At 37.3% G+C, this 16,239-nt stretch overlaps 1 protein-coding gene across 1 annotated transcript in view; it reads left to right on the forward strand.

The window, feature by feature from the left end:
- Positions 1-16,239, forward strand: part of FRRS1 (ferric chelate reductase 1) — a 39,225-nt gene that overhangs the window by 18,509 nt on the left and 4,477 nt on the right. Inside the window, exons 8-10 of the mRNA XM_052637867.1 lie at positions 8,045-8,158; positions 10,297-10,409; positions 13,151-13,237. Of these exons, the coding sequence (XP_052493827.1) occupies positions 8,045-8,158; positions 10,297-10,409; positions 13,151-13,237 (314 nt within the window). The remainder of the gene's footprint in view (positions 1-8,044; positions 8,159-10,296; positions 10,410-13,150; positions 13,238-16,239) is intronic.

A 16,239-nucleotide genomic window follows, 5' to 3' on the forward strand; every position in this document is an offset into this window, starting at 1 on the left:
TAGCATACACAAGCGAAGTCGCTCAGTTGTGTCTGACTCTTTGTGACCCCATGGACTATAGCCCACCAGGCTCCTCTATCCATGGGATTCTCCAGGCAAGAATACTGGGGTGGGTTGCCATTTCCTTCTCCAGGGGATCTTCCTGACCCAGGGATTGAACCCAGGTCTCCTGCATTGCAGGCAGACGCTTTAACCTCTGAGCCACCAGGGAAGCAGGTACATTTAAATAGGTGATTCCATTGTACTATAAGTTATGGGTGTTTTTGGGTGTATGGTGATGACAACTGTTTCTTCTTAGTCCAGCATTGTAGAAATTAGAATGCATTTTCTGATAGAAACAGTATTTTAATTAATTAGTATTTTCCTGGAAAAACCGAGTTCATGGATGATACATTTGCAGAATAGAGGATTGTTTTATCTCCCTCTTCTGCTGGTGTTGCTATGGTCATGGCATGGTAGGGAGTCTCTACCATGTTTTGTGGTATTTTCCAAAGTGTGAGGATCAAATAACCTGCTTCAAAACCACCTGGAAGGACTGCTCAAATGCACATTCCTGAGCTCCATCCCAGACTCACTGAATCTCTGTTGTTTATGCTTGGAATCTGCATTTTAACAAGCATTTCACGTGATTGTTCTGTATACCGTGGTTTGATAACTTAGTGCTCTAGGACAGTGTTCTTCCAATGAAGGTGTACATATTGTAAGATAGTCCAGGGGATACAGAAAACAATGTTAGAACTTTCTATTTAGATTTATTTTATCTCACTAAAAATTTCTATTTTAATAGTGTTCACAATGTACAATAGTACAATGAATATGTTTATTAACAAACATATACATAAATCACAGACATTTCTTTTTTTAACTGGTAGAGTGCAAAGCAACCAAACAAAACTGCAAAACTAAACATGTCAACCTGGACATTATCAGTTCAGGGATTTCATTTTTTAGTTCCTTTGTATTGGGGAACAACATACAGTTGCCCCATAGGTCATTGTTGCTTTCATTATTTTTGTTGTTGTTTAGTAGCTCAGTTGTGTCCGACTCTGCGACCCCATGGACTGCAGCACGCCAGGCTTCCCTGTCCTTCAGCATCTCCTGGAGTTTGCGCAAACTCATGTCCATTGAGTCAGTGATGCCATCCAACCATCTCATCCTCTGTCATCCCCTTCTCCTCCTGCCCTCAATCTTTCCCAGCATCAGGGTCTTTTCAAATAAGTCAGTTCTTTGCATCAAGTTGACAAAGTATTGGAGCTTCAGCTTCAGCATCAGTCCTTCCAATAAATATTTAGGGTTGATTTTCTTCAGGACTGACTGGTTGATCTTCATGCTGTCAGGGGACTCTCAGGAGTCTTCTTCAACACCACAATTCGAAAGCATCGGTTCTTTGATGCTCAGCTTTCTTTATGGTCCATCTCTCATCTCCATACATTACTACTGAAAAAACCGTAGCTTTGACTATGTGGACCTTTGTCAGCTAAGTGATGTTTTTGCTTTTTAATATGTTGTCTAGTTTTATCATAGCTTTCCTTCCAACAGGTAAGCATCTTTTAATTTCATGGCTGCAGTCACCGTCCTCAGTGGTCTGGAGTCCAAGAAAATAAAGTCTATCACTTTTTCCACTTTTTCTATATCTGCTTGCCATGAAATGATGGGAGCAGATGCCATGATCTTAGTTTTTTGAATGTTAAGAATGTTAAGCCAGCTTTTTCACTCTCCTCTTTCATCCTTATCAAGAGGCCCTTTAGTTCCTCTTTACTTTCTGCCATTGGAGTGGTATCATCTGCATATCGGAGGTCATTGATATTTCTGATGGCAATCTTGATTCCAGCTTGTGATTCATCCAGCCTGCCATTTTACATAATGTACTCTGCATATAAGTAAAATAATAAGCAGGGTGACAAGATACAGCCTTGATGTTCTCCTTTCCCAATTTTGAACCAGTCCATTGTTCCAGTTCATTTGTTGTCTGGTCATATGTATGTGGATCACTTATATGCTGCACTCTGCTTAAAAACAGTGAGACTTTGTGAGGCTGAAACCATTTTTCAGGGCAATCATATCTCTGTAACCCATGTACACATGAATAGAACAAGGTCATACTGGGCAAATTTGACAAGCTCAGGAGACATTGTTTAGTAATGCAGACTGAAGGTCAGAGGGAATGTGATGCTGAATCAGAAGCTTCTGATGATTTTTACAGACTATGCTAAGCTCCAAAGGATACTATGTTATTAGTAAAAACAGAAAAATTAACCAGTTTCTTCATCCAAATATGCAACAGTGATTCAGCAAAAGTGATCAATATTAATATACAGATGAAATTGCTTAATGTTTTCAGATTTTAGATAAGTTTTCAGATTTTCATTTTCTACTATTTTTTCTTGTTATCCTTATATTTGGTGTTAAGCTGGCATATAGCTATCTTTCTGTTCTTTTTCTAACTGCTGAGTTGTTTTATGTTTTTACCTTTTCACAGGAAATTTAATTCTCTTCTCTGGGTATAAACAGTGATTGTAGATTAGAATTTGAAACATTCAGAAAGCAGATACCTGAATATTGTCACATTTCTTTACATCATGTTGTCCAGTTGCTAAGTCAAACCATAGCTTTGACTATATGGACCTTTGTCAGCCAAATGATGTCTTTGCTTTTTAATACCCCGTCTAGGTTTGTCATAGCTATTCTTCCAAGTTACCAAATCATGATGATTACATGACTATTAAACATTCATGTCTACTAAATGCAGTGAACAAAATGGTATAAATGTTTACCCAATTCACTTGTAAACAAGGTTGTTTTGTACAGTATTAACAAATGGAATTAATGTATAACACAATGCCAGTGAGGAAAAACACCTTCTGTGTAAATAAATTATTCTATTTATATAAATATATTCTGATTTTTTTCAGCACACATTTACAAACTGAATCAATGAAAAGAAACAAGGCACTGGCATGACCCAGAGGGATGGTACGAGGAGGGAGGTGGGAGTGGGATTCAGGATGGGGAACACGTGTACACCCGTGGTGGATTCATGTTGATGTATGGCAAAACCAATACAATATTGTAAAGTAATTAGCCTCCAATTAAAATAAGTAAATTTATATTAAAAAAAGAGAAAAATTTGAGAAATGACCCTCAATGGGAGAAATCACCTAGGAAAAGGGGTCAGAAGCAAACAAAAGATAATTGAGAATTAAAAGCATTGTCATATTTAGTAAAACCCATTTAAAACCTTGTTCCAACTGCTATTTTACCCCCAGAAAGCTTTGTCTTATTGTGAAATAAGCCATCAAGCGAAATGCTGAGTCTGAACTGAAAGACAGAACTCATCTGCGTGAATAAGTTATTCACAATTAGAAAATCTACCAACTTAGATAATTAATGAAGTAGAGACCCCATTATCACGTGACCTGTTATTTTGGCAAGTTAGGAATAACACTGTAGGAAGTGAAGTGAAAGCATTGTATGCATGTGCTCAGTTGCGTCTGTCTCTTTGTGACCCTATGGACTGTGGACCGCCAGGCTCCTCTGTCCATGGGATTATCCAGGCAAGAATTCTCAAGTGAGTTGCCATTTCCTTCTCCAGGGGATCTTCCTGACCCAGGGATTGAACTTGCATCTTCTGCACTGCAGGCAGATTCTTAACCGTTGAGCCATCATGGTGCTAAACATGAACTCAATGTCCCTTAAAGCAAAACACCAAATTTATAATGGAGCCATGCAATGGAACACCAAAATTATATGGATTTCTGCTTTAATGAAGGTTAAGTTCATGTTAGTCCATGGCTCCATGGTACTTCAGTTTAAAAACACTTTTCTTCCAACTTGACTCTTAGGCTGTTAAGAATGTGGTCTGGTTTTTATTACTACCACTGTACTAATGCAATATTTTTAGATTCTTCAAAGCCTTCCTTGTAATTTTCAATGGTTTTTTTTCATTATCTTCTATTTGACATTTTTGTAACTTCTGATAGCTATTGTCTCCTTTTTCTTGACACTAGCCACTAGGTATTCACTATAAAAACTTCTCATTTTCTGCTTTATCTCTAATTTTCTCTGGTATAACAAGACATGATATAATTGTATTCACCAAATGAATAACCAGGTGTCCAAACACTAGTTTTTGAACAGTCCATTTCTTCTCTACTGTTTCTAAAGGCTGTTTATCATACACTAAAATCTGTCAGTAAATCATATTATTTCTAATTTATTCTTCCATTGATTCATTTGTCTATTACTGTACTGTTTGAATAAAACTTACTGGTTGTAAGTTTTGATAAAGCATGATTCCCCTCCTAGCCTTCTTTTTTTTCAGAAATTCTTGCCTCCTCTTTGTGTATCTGCTCTTCTAGATAAAGTTTAGAAATGATTTGTTAAGTTTCATTAAAAATCTTACTGGGTTTATGATTGGAATTGAAATTTTAGATTAATTTGTGGGATAATCAGCATCTTTGAGTCTTCCTATCCAGGAATATATTGAGAAATTGCATTGATTCAGATCCTGAGATTTTCTTCATGTTTTCCTATAGGGCTTACTTATTTTTGTTACCTTGTTCCTAGGCATTTAATAAATTTCTATTACATACTATTGTGAGTAGAATTTTTTTTCTAACGTTTTCTCAATTTGTTTATATTTAGGAAAGTTATTGATATTTGAATGCTTATCTTGAAAGTAGCCAGCTAGTTTTCCAAATGAATATCTTGGATTTTCTAGATAAAACATTGTGTTTTGTGCAAATAATGACATTCAGTTCAGTTCAGTTCATTTCAGTCGCTCGGATGTGTCGGACTCTTTGCGACCCCATGAATTGCAGCACGCCAGGCCTCCCTGTCCATCACCAACTCTTGGAGTTCACTCAGACTCACATCCATCGAGTCGGTGATGCCATCTAGCCATCTCATCCTTGGTCGTCTCCTTCTCCTCCTGCCTCCAATCCCTCCCAGCTTCAGAGTCTTTTCCAATGAGTCAACTCATTGTATGAGGTGGCCAAAGTACTGGAGTTTTAGCTTTAGCACCATTCCTTCCAAAGAACACCGATGACTGATCTTTAGAATGGACTGGTTGGATCTCCTTGAAGTCCAAGGGACTCTCAAGAGTCTTCTCCAACACCATAGTTCAAAAGCATCAATTATTCAGCACTCAGCTTTCTTCACAGTCCAACTCTCACATCCATACATGACTACTGGAAAAACCATAGCCTTGACTAGACGGACCTTTGTTGGCAAAGTAACGTCTCTGCTTTTGAATATACTATCTAGGTTGGTCATAACTTTCCTTCCAAGGAGTAAGCATCTTATAATTTCATGGCTGCAATCACCATCTGCAGTGATTTTGGATCCCAGAAAAATAAAGTCTGACACTGTTTCTACTTTTCCCCATCTATTTCCCATGAAGTGATGGGACCAGATGCTATGATCTTTGTTTTCTGAATGTTGAGCTTAAAGCCAACTTTTTCACTCTTCTTTTTCACTTTCATCAAGAGGCTTTTTAGTTGCTCTTCGGTTTCTGCCATAAGGGTGGTATCATCTGCATATCTGAGGTTATTGATATTTCTCCCTGAAATCTTGATTCCAGCTTGTGCTTCTTCCAGCCCAGCGTTTATCATGATGTACTCTGCATAGAAGTTAAATAAGCAGGGTGACAATATACAGCCTTGATGTACTCCTTTTCCTGTTTGGAACCAGTGTGTTGTTCCATGTCCAGTTCTAACTGTTGCTTCCTGTCCTGCATACAGATTTCTCAAGAGGCAGGACAGGTGGTCTGGTATTCCCATCTCTTTCAGAATTTTCCACAGTTTATTGTGATCCACACAGTCAAAGGCTTTGGCCTAGTCAATAAAGCAGAAATAGATGTTTTTCTGGAACTCTCTTGCTTTTTTGATGATCCAGCAGATGTTGGCAATTTGATCTCTGGTTCTTCTGCTTTTTCTAAAACCAGCTTGAACATCTGGAAGTTCACGGTTCATGTATTGCTGAAGCCTGGCTTGGAGAATTTTGAGCATTACTTTACTAGCGTGTGAGATGAGTGCAATTGTGCGGTAGTTTGGGCATTCTTTGGCATTGCCTTTCTTTGGGATTGGAATGAAAACTGACCTTTTCCAGTCCTGGGGCCACTGCTGAGTTTTCCAAATTTGCTGGCATATTGTAGCCCTCATTTTCTTTCTTTTCTTGTTTCACTGCATTTCTTACTTATCCCAGAAAAGTATGAATGATAGTGTAATATGGCAAATATTCTTGTCTTATTCCTGACTTTTATGGGATTGCTTCTAATATTCAGTGTTGTATCACGTTTATTGTATTTTTCTGGGGAATATATTTTATTGTGTTTAGAAAATATTCTGTTCCTACCTTTACAAAGAGTTCTTGTCATGGGTGTGTGCTGAATTTCATCTACTGTCTTTTAGGCAGCAACTGAGATGATAGTTGATTGTTACTTTTGTATGTTTCTGAACAGTGAACAATTCTCACTTTCCTGGGATGAAAGTGCTTGATCATGTCTTATTATTCCCTTAATGCAGATTAATATAATTCACTAATATTTTATTTAAGCTTTTTGCATCTATATTCATAAATGTTTTTGATGTATGGTTGTGGGATGTGTGTGTTTTTGTGTGTGTGCATGCCTGCCTCATGTTGGTTTCAGTGTTATGCTAATCTTATAGAAAGAACTCAAGAAGAGTTTAAATAAATATGAATTTTTGAAGTTAAAAATTTTTAAAAATTTTATGATAGAACTCATTCACATAACAGCCTGAGACATAGGGATGGAAATATTTGATTAATTCAATAAAATTTTATTGTTACTATTCTCCAGATTTGCTACTACTTTGATCAATTTTTGTAATTCTAGATTTTCTCAGATATTCATCCACTTCAGTTAGATTTTGAAATATTTTTGGCTGACTTAAAGTTGTATATAGCATTTTTATATAATTTTAAGGAATATCTTCATATCAGTAGCTATGTCACTGTTTTCATTTCTAATATTGTTTGTGATTTTTTTTTTATCTTGTGGTCAGATTTACCAAAAACTCAATTTTATTGGCTTTTACAGAATTAATTTTTTCTCATTTTTAGACTTACTAGTTTATTAACTTCATTCGTTTATTTTTAATCCATCTTGTTTTCTGGTGTCCTAGGTTATGTTTTGTAGTTTTAAATGCATCTTTAAATAAATTATTTACTTCAAAGTCTTCTTAAATTTTTTAAAGAAAATGCTTTAGAATGGTTAAAAACTTTTGAATAGTACCTTAATTATATCACCTGTGTTTTGACATAAAGGTCCTTCATTGTTATTTGTTTAAAAAGGTTTGTAATTTTAGTTTTGACTTCCTATGTATCCTAAGGATTATTTAGAAGAGTTTTATAAATATCTAGCTGGACCACTTTTTCCTAGCTTTCTTTTGTTAATTTTTATTTTGCTTAATTTTAGTTAGATAAATAACCTGTATACATATTTTTTTTGGGAAGTCATCGAAATAATGTAGTCTGTGGTCTAATACTTACTTGAGACAAAGATTCACACCATATCAAATTTCTTAATTATTTTTGACACTTCTATTCTAAAATTTATGTATGTTCCATAATTTGTTTACTCATCCTTCTAATGATGGACATTTAGCTTGACTGAATTTGTTTGGCCAGTGTAAAGAAATGTTTCTATGAACATTCTTGTATATATATCTTTGGTTAAAAAGGGAATATTTCTGTAGGATAGATTCCCAGAATGGACACACATGCATTCACAGTGACATAAACAAACTAGCTGGAATAGTTCTATACATTATAGATTTTATTTTATAAGTAATGAATATTATTATAATATATTAAGACTATATATTAATATTATATTAACACATGTTGCATATTTATAATACATGTTGCATTAATATAATGTCAGTATATAATATTATATATCATCTCTACTGAAATTTATTTTTTATTACCTTAAGAAATTTTGTTTTCAAGCCATGTCATTGTGTCTCCATTCCTTCTCTCCTGAGAAAGTAATTCATCTTCATTTAAAAAAAAATTTCAGGTCGAATTCATAAGCATTCTCAGCAACCTTTGATTACATATGAAAGATACAATGTGACAGGTGATCCAAAAAACATAGGAGGATCCCGTTCTTTACTCCTTCTGAAGGTTCATGGTAAGTTACATGTATAATATTATCACTACTTTGTGGAATAAACTTAACTTTGTGGGATAAATTTAATGCTGTTTAGATTGAGAATGATAACAGGCACAATTTAGCAAATATCCATAAATCTTCTAAGTTTAGGCAACAACATTTGCAGGTAGCATTATCTATCTTAATGTTTGCTATTTTTTCACAAAAAGAGAGTAGGGGTATTTCAGTGGTTTTAACCTTGACTTATATTAAAATCACCAGGGGAGCTTTTAAGATATTTATCAATAGAATTTTTAAAAAGTACACTTCACTTCACTTCAGTCGCTCAGTTGCGTCCGACTCTTTGCGACCCCATGAATCGCAGCACGCCAGGCCTCCCTGTCCATCACCAACTCCCGGAGTTCACTCAGATTCACGTCCATCGAGTCCGTGATGCCATCCAGCAATCTCATCCTTGGTTGTCCCCTTCTCCTCCTGCCTCCAATTCCTCCCAGCATCAGAGTCTTTTCCAATGAGTCAACTCTTCGCATGAGGTGGCCAAAGTATTGGAGTTTCAGCTTTAGCATCATTCCTTCCAAAGAAATCCCAGGGCTGATCTCCTTCAGAATGGACTGGTTGGATCTCCTTGAAGTCCAAGGGACTCTCAAGAGTCTTCTCCAACACCACAGTGTTCTTCGGCTCTCAGCCTTCTTCACAGTCCAACTCTCACATCCATACATGGCTACTGGAAAAACCATAGCCTTGACTAGACAGACCTTAGTCGGCAAAGTAATGTCTCTGCATTTGAATATGCTATCTAGGTTGGTCATAACTTTTCTTCCAAGGAGTAAGCGTCTTTTAATTTCATGGCTGCAATCACCATTGGCAGTGATTTTGGAGCCCAAAAAGTTGTTTCTAATTGCAGCCAGGATTGAGTTTTATTGGGTGAATTAACTTTTATGAGACTTTAATTATGCCATTTATTAAAATAAATGGTAATAAATTAGTAGTTTGTGATTGTGATTGTTTAATTATAACAGTAGTTCAGTTTCAAAGCTTCCCTGGTGGCTTATATGATAAATAATTTGTCTGCAATACTGGAGACCCAAGTTTGATTCCTGGGTTGGGAAGACCCCCTGGAGAAGGGAATGGCAACCCACTCCAGTGTTCTTGCCTGGAGAATCCCATGGACAGAGGAGCCTGGTAGGTTATAGTCCGTGGAGTCGTGAAAAGTCAGATACAACTGAGCAACTAACACTTTCACTTGGTTTCAAAGATGTAATTTTTGTTGTTGTTGTTGAAGAACTGGTCAATGTACAAGTATTTGAGGGTATACAAAGTAACTCAGTGCTATCATTATGTATCACATACTTAAAATAAAGGGAATCAAGTAGGAAGAGCAGTAGCCTAGAAATAAGGCTCTGATGTACTCTGGTTGTACAAGTAAAAATTGATTCCATTTGAAAAGCAGTCCAGTTATTGTTGAAAAATGAGGTTAAAAATAGGAGAATAGTATAAGTGTATACTGTACTATACTGTACTTTTATAAAATATTAATACTAGCAGGGAACTTTCCTTAATTGGTGTATTACCTTTATATACTGCAGAATTATCCATTCTAGTGGGAGTTTCAGTAAAACTTGAAAATATCTTTCTTGTTGTTATTTCACTTCTACTAGTAGCTCTAGTTGAGCAGTAATTGGATTCAGAAATAATATGCCAGTTTGTTTTCCATTATTTTTAGGAGTAAAATGTGAGACGATTCTGATAAAGCTATAGGTAGGCTGTATTAATGTAATGATTAACAGCACAATTAATTTAAAAAGACTGGATTCAAATTCTGACTTATAACCTTGGGCAAGTTACTTAACTTCTCTATGCTTTCCTTCAAAACTGGAATAATAATTGTAAATATTTTATAGGAATTGTTGTTAGGATCAGTTAGATTAATATGCATAAAGTACTTGGAGACAGTGCCTGGCATGAAATAAGAGCTTTGAAAGTGTTGGCTATTAGAAGTAGTAGTGGTGGTAAAAGCATTAATATTTAGGTTGTATTAATTATGTTAGCTGAATGTCTTTTGTTGATTGTTTACATTTTCTAAGCATTTGGATTGGTCATTTAAGAAATAGCTTTATTAGACTGTATTGTCAACCATTGCATTTTCTCACCTGTAGGTGCCTTAATGTTTGTGGCATGGATGACCACTGTTAGTGTAGGTGTACTGATTGCCCGGTTCTTCAAACCTGTTTGGTCAAAGGCTTTATTTGGTGATGCAGCTTGGTTTCAGGTAGGTGGAGAAATAGTTTAATGCAGTTTCCATATTACTTGAATGTTGCAACATGAAAACATATGAATTAAGTGGATTTTTGCGTGGTTATAGTTGTAATTTTGGAATCCTTGTAATCTCTTTTTGCCGTTTGGTTTCCTAACCAACTGAGAATAGACACAAGATACTTGATGGAGATAAAAGTAAAGACAGCTTTATGAAGGATCAGGCTGAGTTGGAGCATGTATTATCACCATGTGTATTTCTTTGGAACACAGTCCTTGGGTTCATTTAACATGATCTTGAGTTACATGTCTAGTTGCAAAAGAAGATTAGAAGAGCGTTCACCCACTGCACTGAGTACAGATGGGGCCAAGAAGGCACTGCATGCATGTTCAGTCGTGTCTGACTTTCTGCGACCCCATAGGCTGGTAGCCCACCAGGCTCTTCTGTCCATGGGGATTCTCCAGGCAAGAAAATTGGAGCGGGTTATCATTTCCTTCTCCAGGGGATCTTCTAGACTCAGGGATCAAACCTGCATCTCTTGTGTCTCCTGCATTGACAGCTGAGCAATCAGGAAAGCCCAGGAAGGCAGCAAAGCAGAAGAAAGAAACAGTGGCTGCTCACTATGCTGCAAAGCAGCAGTCTGTCCTCTGGTTGATGGGCTAGTGAATGTTAGGCAATCCCTCACTCATCAGTCAGTTCAGTTCAGTCACTCAGTCATGTCTGACTCTTTGTGACCCCATGGACTGGAGCACACCAGGCCTCCCTGTCCATCACCAACTCCCGGAGTTTACTCAAGCTCATGTCCATCAAGTCGGTGATGCCATCCAACCATCTCATCTTCTGTCGTCCCCTTCTCCTCCCACCTTCAATCTTTCCCAGCATCAGGGTCTTTTCAAATGAGTCAGCTCTTCGCATCAGGTGGGCAAAATATTGGAGTTTCAGCTTCAACATCAGTCCTTCCAATGAACATCCAGGACAGATCTTTAGCATGGACTGGTTGGATCTCCTTGCAGTCCAAGGGACTCTCAAGAGTCTTCTCCAACACCACAGTGCAAAAGCATCAATTCTTCAGCTCTCAGCTTTCTTTATGGTCCAACACTCACATCCATACCTGACTACTGGGAAAACCATAGCTTTGACTAGGTGGGCCTTTGTTGGCAAAGTAATGTCTCTGCATTTTAATATGCTGTCTAGGTTGGTCATAACTTTTCTTCTAAGGAGCAAGCATCTTTTAATTTCATGGCTGCAGTCACCATCTGCAGTGATTTTGGAGCCCCCCAAAAATAAAGTCTATCACTGTTTCTACCGTTTCCCCATCTATTTGCAATGAAGTGATGGGACTAGATGCCAAGATCTTAATTTTCTGAATGTTGAGTTTTAAGCCAACTTTTTCACTTTCTCTTTCACTTTCATCATGAGGCTCTTTAGTTCATTTTCACTTTCTGCCATAAGGGTGGTGTCATCTGCATATCTAAGGTTATTGATACTTCTCCCAGCAATCTTGATTCCAGCTTGTGCTTCATCTGGCCCAGCGTTTCTCATGATGTACTCTGCATATAAGTTAAATAAGCAGAGTCACAATATACAGCCTCGACTTGTCAGTCAAGATTATGTATTTCCTGTGTAGGTAGGAAGAGAAATTGAAAGTGTCCTTTTTCATGCTGTCCTTTCCCTGGCGGATGAGGAGGCAGTCTTTTAATAGAAACACGGGCAAAGGTCAGTAAATACCCCTCAAAACAAAATAAAACAAACCTCACCTTTCATTTGTCATGGAGTATGGATATTTGCGTATACAGTGAAAGATCAACAAATATGTGTTGAGATAGAGTGTGCATGTCTGCTTGTAGAAAAAAATATCGCTATTGTAACAGTTTTGACTTCAGAAGAAGGTTTTCTTGAAACTTCATATAAATTTGTAGCTTTTAAGATTGACTTTGTCTAACATCACTTCTCAGCTTTGGCTGTCAGTGTTAGTCTGTTTTATTTGTTCTCACTACTGATTGTTGTATGCCTTGCTCCTGTCTGTCTCTGCCTTTGATTGTTCGCTCTCTTTTTCCTCTTCTCATGTGGATATTCCCAACTGGAAAACTCTTTGTCTCCCTTTCAACCAATTGAAGTCCTCCACTGTCTTCAAAGCTATAATATCTGCACATATTGCCTGACTATAGGTCCTACTTTCTGGTGACTATATATGTGTGTATATCTATATTATATTTAGTGACCATAGGTCCTACAATCTCTGGGGTAGTTTTGGTTTGCACCAGTTATCCTGGCATAATCCACTATCAGTGCCCATTTTCACTCTCAGTATTCTCCTTGTTTTAATAATGAATTATACATTTCAAATATGTTTCTCTTATCTGTGGAATTAAACCCCAAGCTCCGCAGGAAACAGTATTTTCTATTTCCTTGCAGTTTCATTGTATGTAACCAGTGTGCTTGGTGGTGGAACTTAATAAATGTGTTTGGAAGGAAATGAGTTTGGCAAGTAAGTGCTCTCTGTGTGTGAAAATATCCATTCCCACTGTTCTGTGCAGATGAAGTCTTGGCAGATGCTTTTGAGTGATGAGGTTGGCAGCTTAGACTTTTCTTTAAAGTTCAATGGTATAGTAAGTTTTTTTTTAACTGACAACAAATTGTGGTTAGATGTCAGTTGAATGGATAACTTCTGTGGTATCCATTCATCTTCATGGTTACACCAGCTTCTTTCTCTTTTGTGGTTCTCTCTCTTCTCATTTGTCATTTCACTCTTGCAGGTGCATCGAACTCTCATGCTCACTACTTCTGCCCTCACCTTTATTGCTTTCCTTCTGCCTTTTATTTACAGAGGAGGCTGGAACTGGGTAAGTAGATCTTAAAGAGAATGTTTTTTTTTATTATATTTATATGTTTAAAATTCATTTTGATGCCAAAGGAGGTTGCTGCTTTTTTTCTCAAATGGTGCATAAAAAGATATATCTTCATGTCACTCTTTCTCTCCTTTTTGAATCATCTGATGAATGTTTCACATGGTTGGTGTCAGGGATGGAGTTAGAATGTTAGTGCAGATTACTTGGTAGTGGAATGTATTTTTAGACAATCTCAAATTTTAACTATATATGTAGCATTAATGAATTTTCTCACTATAGAATGGTGAAAGTTGAAAGCATGATAGCTAAGGAACATGAACACTTTAAGTGGTTTTCTCTAATACTGTGACTATCACTGTTAATATTAGTTGTATTCCTACTATGTGAGCAGCCATGCTAAGTGCTTTACATGTGCTCTCAAATTTAAACCTCAAACAAAGTCATTACTGATGATAATCCCGTGTCATTAAAGTAGAAATGGAGGCTTATTCTCAAATGTGGATCTCAAGTTTAGACCTTTACCCTGGCTTGGAGACTCACACATCCAGCTGGCTACTCAGAAACTCAATTTGCGTGTCCAAGACATCTCAAGCAGTGTTCCCTTCTTGGGCCAAAACTTTGGAATTATTCTTAACTCTGCTCTTTTGCACACCCTGTGTCAATTCCATCAGGGAATCCCATTGGCAATACATGTCAAATAACAGCACTTTTAACCAACACTGGTACTACTCTGTGGATTTGAGCCAACATCATCTTTTTGCCTAAATTGTTACAATAGGTACCTAATTGGTCTCTCTACTTCAGCCCTTGCCTATGTGCAATCTCTTTTCAATCAAGAAGCAGAGTGATTTTTAAAAAATGTAAATCAGATTATATCATTCCTATGCCCCAAACTGGTTTCTCTAATGTCTCAATTTTACCCCAAGTTAAAGCTGAAGTCCTCCATGACTGGTTGCCAGTTACTCTCTGGATTGGTCTCCTTTTCCTTTCCTCACCCATAGCTCATTTAATTTCACATTTGGCTAATTCTCAGCATGTTACTGATTTGTAGTCTTTACAAAGATTCTTTCTTTTTCCTAGGTCGTGTGTCCTCTACTCCCTTACCTTCTGCAAGTCTTTGCTTAAATGATAGTTTCTCAAAGAGCCCTGCCGTGCTCTATTTTTTTTTTTCTAAAGAAATGTTTACCTTATGTCATTTAATATAATTTACTTAAATAATGTATTTTTTCTTTTGTCGTCTCACACTAGCATGTGAACTCTATGAGAGATGGGGTATTTATGGGTATGTTTGCTAGTGTATCTGTAACACTCAGATCAGATTCTGGTACTTGACATGTCAGTAAATATTTATCAAATGAATGCATGAGGCTTATTGAGAATCAGAGATGTACCTAAACTGAGTTTCCAGTATACTCTTCTAGTTTAACAGCCAGTCGAATTTGATATCAAAATTTAATATTTCAATTTGGGCTGTTGCTATAAGGGTAAATATGGATGAATCTTGGGTAATAGATATTACTAGGAAACTTCCTTTATGCTTTTTAAGTATTTTTAGACTGGTCAACCTATTTTTTAAAGGAAATTATGGAGATTTTCTGATATGACTTGAGACATTGGGACTTTATTTTCTCCAGGTACTTTCGACAAGTGTAATGCTTACTTTATAAACTTCATAGCTTGTAGTCTTTGTAGTTGTGACAAGGGTGGTAAGAAGCATAATTCTATAGCTGGACCCTTGGATTTGAATCCTCATGTCATCACTGATTACCTGCGATACCTTGGGCAAGTTGCTTAACTTCTCTGTCCCTCAGTTTACTCAAATGAAGATAGTAGAGTATCTATCTCATAGGCTTTCTGAGGGTTGATAGTTAATTAACTGAATGCACTTAAAACAGTTCCTGGCACATTCTAAACATAAAAGAATTTTGTTGCTGCTGTTACTATTTTTTATTAGATAGGGACATTTTCCATCTCCAGAGTCTAGGTTGTAACTTATCTGCATAACTGAGTCCACAGTTTGAAAGTTTTATAGTGCTCGTCTGTCAACTTTTAGTTACTAATTTGCAGAAGCTTCCTATCTTGGCTTAGAAACCATATGGCCTTGTTCTAGGTCACAGATTTTAGAGCCTACCCAAACATGGTAGTCAGTGACAATAGACTGAGATATCCTTCTATCTAAATGTATTATGGATTAGAGCATCTTTGTAATCCTTCTCTTAAGTTTTTAAATGCCATAATTGTGCAAAGTGGTCTAATCCCACTCTGTTTTGAGCCGACACACATCACTGAGGGAGGGGTGTAGCTGAAACTATCAAGATGTTGCCTTGATGATTTTTCTTGGCTGAGACCTTTGAGTGACTAGGCTCTGTTAAGCCACATGAGTTGCTCATGCTGGTAAGTTGCTTCAGTTGTATCTGACTCTTTGCGACCTCATGGACTGTAGCCTGCCAGGCTCCTCTGTCCATGGCATTCTCCAGGCAAGAATACTGGAGGGGGTTACCATGCCCTCCTCCAGGGGATCTTTCCGACCCAGGGATAGAACCTGCATCTCTTATGTCGTCTGCATTGGCAGGTGTGTTCCTTACCACTAGTGCCACCTGGGAAGCCCAAGCCACATGGGTTACAAGGAATCACATAGAATCTTTGGCCCCGGGAAACATAGAGGTCTGAACAAATAATTACGATACACTGGGTTGATTGTTCCTTAAATGCAGATACTAACTAGTCTTCAGTTCAGTTCAATTCAGTCGCTCAGTTGTGTCTGACTCTTTGTGACCCCATGAACTGCAGCACTCCAGGCCTCCCTGTCCATCACCAACTCCCGGAGTTTACCCAAACTCATGTACATTTAGTTGGTGATGCCATCTAATCATCTCATCCTCCATCATCCCCTTCTCCTCCTGCCCGCAATCTTTCCCAGCATCACGGTCTTTTCCAATGAGTCGGCTCTTCGCATCAGGTGGGCAAAGTATTCAGCTTCAACGTCAATCTTTCCA

Source organism: Budorcas taxicolor, chromosome 3 (genome assembly GCF_023091745.1).
Source record: "Budorcas taxicolor isolate Tak-1 chromosome 3, Takin1.1, whole genome shotgun sequence".
NCBI classification, from domain to species: Eukaryota; Metazoa; Chordata; class Mammalia; order Artiodactyla; family Bovidae; genus Budorcas; species Budorcas taxicolor.